The sequence below is a fragment of the Staurois parvus genome, unplaced genomic scaffold (genome assembly GCF_062004578.1).
Source record: "Staurois parvus isolate SC_StPar_1 unplaced genomic scaffold, SC_StPar_1.0 ptg000255l, whole genome shotgun sequence".
Taxonomy (NCBI): domain Eukaryota; kingdom Metazoa; phylum Chordata; class Amphibia; order Anura; family Ranidae; genus Staurois; species Staurois parvus.
This window is the reverse complement of record NW_028318051.1, coordinates 2,010,999-2,016,998: the sequence shown is the minus strand read 5'-3', so window position 1 is coordinate 2,016,998 and position 6,000 is coordinate 2,010,999. Positions and strand designations below refer to the sequence as shown.

The 6,000-nt window shown below is 41.7% G+C and overlaps 1 protein-coding gene across 1 annotated transcript in view; it reads right to left on the bottom strand.

The window, feature by feature from the left end:
• Nucleotides 1-425: 425 nt before the first annotated feature.
• The window catches only part of LUC7L3 (LUC7 like 3 pre-mRNA splicing factor), a 30,789-nt gene continuing 25,214 nt past the window's right edge, over nt 426-6,000 (bottom strand). The window contains exons 10-11 of the mRNA XM_089681005.1: nt 2,302-2,492; nt 426-884 (exon numbers count right to left, since the gene is read on the bottom strand). Of these exons, the coding sequence (XP_089537131.1) occupies nt 2,335-2,492 (158 nt within the window). The 3' untranslated portion in view covers nt 426-884; nt 2,302-2,334. The remainder of the gene's footprint in view (nt 885-2,301; nt 2,493-6,000) is intronic.

Here is a 6,000-nt window from a genome sequence, read left to right as displayed (position 1 = left end):
GCTTGTAACATTCTTATTTATCCGCAGTTGTGAAAGGGTGCCAATACTTTTGTCCAGCCCATTTTTGGAGGTTTGTGTGACATTATGTCGAATTTGCTTTCTTTCCTCCCTTTTTTTGTTTTGTCCCAATACACACAAAGGGAATAAACATGTGTATAGCAAAACATGTGTTAATGCAATACGTTTCGTGAGAAATACATGATTTCCTGGAGAAATATCAAGGGTGCCAACAATTTCGGCCATGACTGTATCTATTAAGTCCAATATACCCTACAAGGAGGAAGGACAAACTATGGGCTAGCAAGGTTTGTTATCAGGGTGACTTTTTGTACAATACTCTCTATATACTTTCTTGCCTGGCCATTGATAAACATTAAGGATGCGTTTCAAAGAAATTTTATTTAGAAAAACATAGACTGCACATATTGAAACAGTGACACATTTATTTTAAAAAGCATTTCATACCAAGCCAAAAAGACATCAGCGCACATTTACAAGAGAAATAAGAAGTTGCGTTTATTTATAATCTATTTTCTACTAGTAAAAAAAACAAATTCTTGTGGTTCACAATTATCTTGTGTTTTCAAGTCCGAAAAATAATAATAATAAACTTCGGATTTAACTGATAGGCAAGCCATGGCTGTTACACTTGCTTGCATCATTTGTTTAAATTAATTTTCTTGCGCCCTGACATCTGGGCAATAACTTTTCATCAGAGACTGTACTGAATCGACTCTACAGAATTACTTCAGTTCTCAATTTAATAGTTTAGAACAAACTCTAACCGAGTTTTAATTTTCATTTTACAGGTTCTGTCACCTCATTTAAAGCCCATCTTCGATTAAGACATCTTGTGAGGTCACCTTGATCTTCGCAATGTAGTCCTATTAGGTCAAATATGAAGAGAAATAAAACAAAAAGCAAAAATTAGCTACCATTCCAGGAAATAAGATCTTAAAATCTATTAAAGAAAACCAAATCATCTGGCTCTAGACTCGTCCCCCATTCTCTAGAACTTTCATGCAACAGGAACCAAAACGTTCTAATGCTAAATCGGAAAAAGGAATCTTCGGGGGGGGGAAGAAAAAAAAAAAAAATTAAAAAATAATCGCTGCCAGATCTCTGCTTTTTCCGTCAATGTCCGTATAGTGGACTACAGCGTAAACTGCCTGATACAATTCCTCCTACTTGGTAGGAAAAATTTAAAGACATACCTCTGTAAAAGCTTGCACTGAATGTAACAAGTCGATTACTAGCGAGCATAGACAGATTTGCATTTAAAATCTTTAAATAATTTTGTTTTACTGACTGGGCATCATTGCATCCCTAGACACAGTCAAAAGAAAATTGCCAAAACTGTTAAAGATGTTAAGAACAGCAAAACTCTAACATAAAATTAAAGAAAAAATAAAATAAAACAAAAACAAACTAAAAAAAAAAAAAAAAAAAAAAAAAAACACTTGTTTGTGGCTTTGCTTGGTAGACAAAGACAAAGTAAAACAAAAAAAATACACAAAAAAAGCTTATGCTATTACAGGTAACATCATTCAAACATGGATTTTGGAAGAAAGGAGTACCTTGCAAGAATACCTGATTAGTATGACTGAATCCTTGATTTTTAATTTGGCATTTTCAGGGGCCCGCTTACAACACCAACGCTGCATGAGGTATGGCAGACAGCTTGAAATTATTCATAAACCCTACACTTCGAACAATCCAATTCTACAGGCTCTCGAGTTACAGAACAAACTGCATTAGAATGCAAGGCAGTAAGGCAAACGACTCCAAAACATCTTTCACAATTTAAAAAAAAAAAAAAAAACAGCTTTCATTCCTTTTCTTAACAGTTAATTATGCCTGGTTTGAAAAGTGCCTTAAAAAAAAATAAACGCGCCTCTTAAAATTAAATATTACTGCCGATGAATCAAAATGGTCTTTAACACAAGGTTATAAAATTATGATCTATGTGTTATTTATATGCCAGTAATTTATCAAGCAATTGAAAATGGAAAAAAAAAAAAAGCTAAAACATTTCTGATCGAAAGTTTAAGATTGGAGATTCTGGGATGGCTCATGTGACAAAGAGGACGCGTTATGGTGGCAGAGAGGGAGGAGAGAGATTTGGATGGGCGCGGGTCACTACGAATACAGAAAAAGGAGATACCTCTACATGTGTGATGGGGCTACAGCGCTCTCCATTCATGGCAAGGCTTCCTGTCTTCATCTGTGCATACTTACGCTGCACCGTAACATTCTAGCAAAACATAAGAGCTATAGAGAGAGAGGCACAAAAACACTTACCTCCGGCTGATCAGAGGTCAAATCAGATCAGTTTTAATTGGACTGAGTGTCACCTTCAGATTTTATGTCTTCGCTCGACCCATTCACAGAGGTCTGTGTGGGCAATTCCTTAGAGTCGGATTTGCGAGATTCGCTTTGCCCATCTCGGCTACTGGACTTGCTGCTTTTTTTGTCGTCGGAACTCCTTTTTTCTATGAATTGAGAAAACCAACAATTAAAAATGGCTTACCAAGATCATTCTTAGCTAATTTCCTCATATTACAACTGCCTCTTCATGGGGAGGACAGAGGCAAATGTACATGGGAACTAGAAAAGCTAATTTCTGGGGAAATTGTGTGAAGTGCTCTTGCCTCCACCAGTAGTCTACAAGTGCAGTGGGCGGAGTAACTGGGTGGAGTGGGCAGAGTAACTGGGCGGAGTAACTGGGTGGAGTGGGCGAGCGGAGTAACTGGGTGGAGTGGGCGGGCGGAGTAACTTGAGTAACTGTTGTGTGTTTGGAGTAACTGTGAAAAGGCTGGACAGGGCAGTCCCACTCTACCCATTCTAGTTTTGAACATTCCGCCATTCATTCCTATGGGACCAATTTCAACACAAAAACGCTGATATTTCGGGAACCATTTGACGAAACGTTCCACAAAGTAATAGCACACCAATCGGGAACAATCCGCACGTTTCGGTGTATTACTGTCTATGTAGTGTAAAAACTGTGGGAGGAGTTAGGGTGGTAAATTTGGCTATAATAAGAAGAATATATATGTGAGATAACAGTAAGTGGTCTCCATGCAAAAACACTTAATGAAGGGCGGGGTTTGCCAGAATTATCTGAAGAATTATGGGTGGAAGTCTTCGACACTTATCTAGCCCTGTTATCTCACCTAGATAAGAGGATTTCTCCAAACATACTATACTCCACTGCGTTTAAGATGGGGAAAAGAAAGAATCCCATATGTCAAATGTAATACTGCAGAGGGGTCATTTATACACTAGATTGCCAAAAGTATTGGATTCAGGTGTTCCAATCCCCTCCATGGCCACAGTTGTATAAGTAAAATCAAGCCCCTAGGCATGCAGACTGCTTCTACAAACATTTGTGAAAGAATGGGTCGCTCTCAGGAGCTCAGTGACTCCAAGCGTTGTCCCGTGATAGGTTGTCACCTGTGCAATAAGTCCATCCGTGACATTTCCTGGCTACTAAATATTCCACGCTCAACTGTTAGTGGGATTATAACAAAGTGGAAGCAACTGGGAACAACAGCAACTCAGCCACCAAGTGGTAGGCCACGTCACATGACAGAGCGGGGTCAGCGCATGCTGAAGTGCACAGTGCGCAGAAGTCACCAACTGTCTGCAGAGCCAATAGCTAAAGACCTCCAAACTTAGTGTGTCCTTCAGATTAGCACAACAACAGTGTGTAGAGAGCTCCATGGAATGGGTTTCCATGGCCGAGCAGCTGCATCCAAGCCTTACATCACCAAGTGCAACGCAAAGCGTCGGATGCAGTGAAGGGAACTCTTAAGGCGTTGGCATACCAAGACATTTTGGACAATTTCATGCTCCCAACTTTGTGGGAACAGTTTGGGGATGGCCCCTTCCTGTTCCAACATGACTGCGCACCAGTGCACAAAAGCAAAATCCATAAAGACATGAAGGAGCCAGTTTGGGGAGGAGGAACTTGACTGGCCTGCACAGAGTCCTGACCTCAACCCCATAGAACACCTTTGGGATGAATTAGAGCGGAGACTGCGAGCCAGGCCTCCTCCCCCGACATCAGTGCCTGACCTGACAAATTTGCTTCTGGAAGAATGGTCCAACCTTCCCATAGACACCCTCCTAAACCTTGTGGACGGCCTTCCCAGAAGAGTTGAAGCTGTTATAGCTGCAAAGGGCGGGGCCAACTCAATATTGAACCCTACGGACTAAGACTGGAATGCCACTAAAAGTACATGTGCGTGTAATGGCAGCAGTCCCAATACTTTGGGCAATATAGTGTACGTATGGTTTGGTATTGTAACAATGTGAGACATTTTTCACCGCAGACAGTTTTGACCAGCCCGATATTTGCACCCCGGAGCAATGTTTACTGGGTATGATAGATGAGGAATTGGAAACTGTTACAAAGCTGTTTCTTCGCCTTCTGTACTTCTACACACACAATAATCACAATCTAGTGGATCTGCTCTGACTTGGTTAAAGTGGACCTACCTTTGTATAGAATGACCTATGAAGCCCGTTGTCCCAAAAAATGTAATAAAATTTGTTCTAGATGGATAGATACACATACATAAGGAGAGGAGACACTTGACCTTAGGGCCATTTGGTTCAAGTGTTTTCTGCATATGAAAGACTAGGGTTCTGCACTGAGGGGGTTTTACCACCTATTGCCTTCTAAAGAACTCCGATGCACTCTACGCTTTAGTTCTTTGTTGAAATGCATTCTCTATAGCCGGTCTCCCCCGGACCCCTGCCTTCACTATAGCCGGTCTCCCCCGGACCCCTGCCTTCCCTATAGCCGGTCTCCACCGGACCCTGCCTTCCCTATAGCCGGTCTCCACCGGACCCTGCATTCACTATAGCCGGTCTCCACCGGACCCTGCATTCACTATAGCCGGTCTCCACCGGACCCTGCATTCACTATAGCCGGTCTCCACCGGACCCTGCATTCACTATAGCCGGTCTCCACCGGACCCTGCATTCACTATAGCCGGTCTCCACCGGACCCTGCATTCACTATAGCCGGTCTCCCCGGACCCTGCATTCACTATAGCCGGTCTCCCCGGACCCTGCATTCACTATATCCAGTCTCCCCGGACCCTGCATTCACTATATCCGCTCTCCCCGGACCCTGCATTCACTATTTCCGCTCTCTCCGAACCCTACATTCACTATATCTGGTCTCCCACAGTACACAGAACATGGAAATGCAATTATTTTAGTAAATATAAACTGCTAAATACCTTTTCTCATCAGCAGTATAAAGCAGTCTTGTGACCTCTACCAGTGTCCAGCAGAGCACTGTTTAAAGCTTTTAGGAGTTTTCTTTCTGCTCTAGGATGAAAATCCCTTGACCTCTGTCTAGACAGTGCTGATTGGCCCTGTGCTGATCCCATGCGCTCTCCCAAGAAAAAAAACAAAACAAAAAAAAAAAAAAAACACCACACACAAAACACAACACTTTTCTAGCAATACATACTAAACTGAGCATGCACAGAAAGGCTATGGTTCAGTCTGTCTTATCGGGAGATAAGACACAAACATTTGAACTAGGAGCAGAGAAGTCCAGATTAAAACGGCCTTTTTACACAATACACAGGATTAACCCCTTAGGTTCTAAAGAGTATAACAAGCATGCTTTACTGCATATACAGACTAATTTTACTGTTGTGGGTTTTGTAACACTTTAAGGTTCCATCCTGGAGATCTATTCAGTTATGGCACTGACTGCTTCTGTTACAAGAATGGTAAAAAAAACAAAAATAGCTTACCGAGAACAAGAATGACATGTAGGTCTGAAGATTGCCTCTTACACATGTCAATGGGTATCTGATATTAAACAGTCGAGGACACTGGGCGTGCTACATGTCCAAAAAAGGTTCAAAGTACACTGTAAGGGCTAGTTGACACGTGCTTCAAAATGTGACTTCGGACAAGCTTTTTTTTTTCTAAAGCGCATGGAATGCCAATCAAAGCCGTCACTAAATA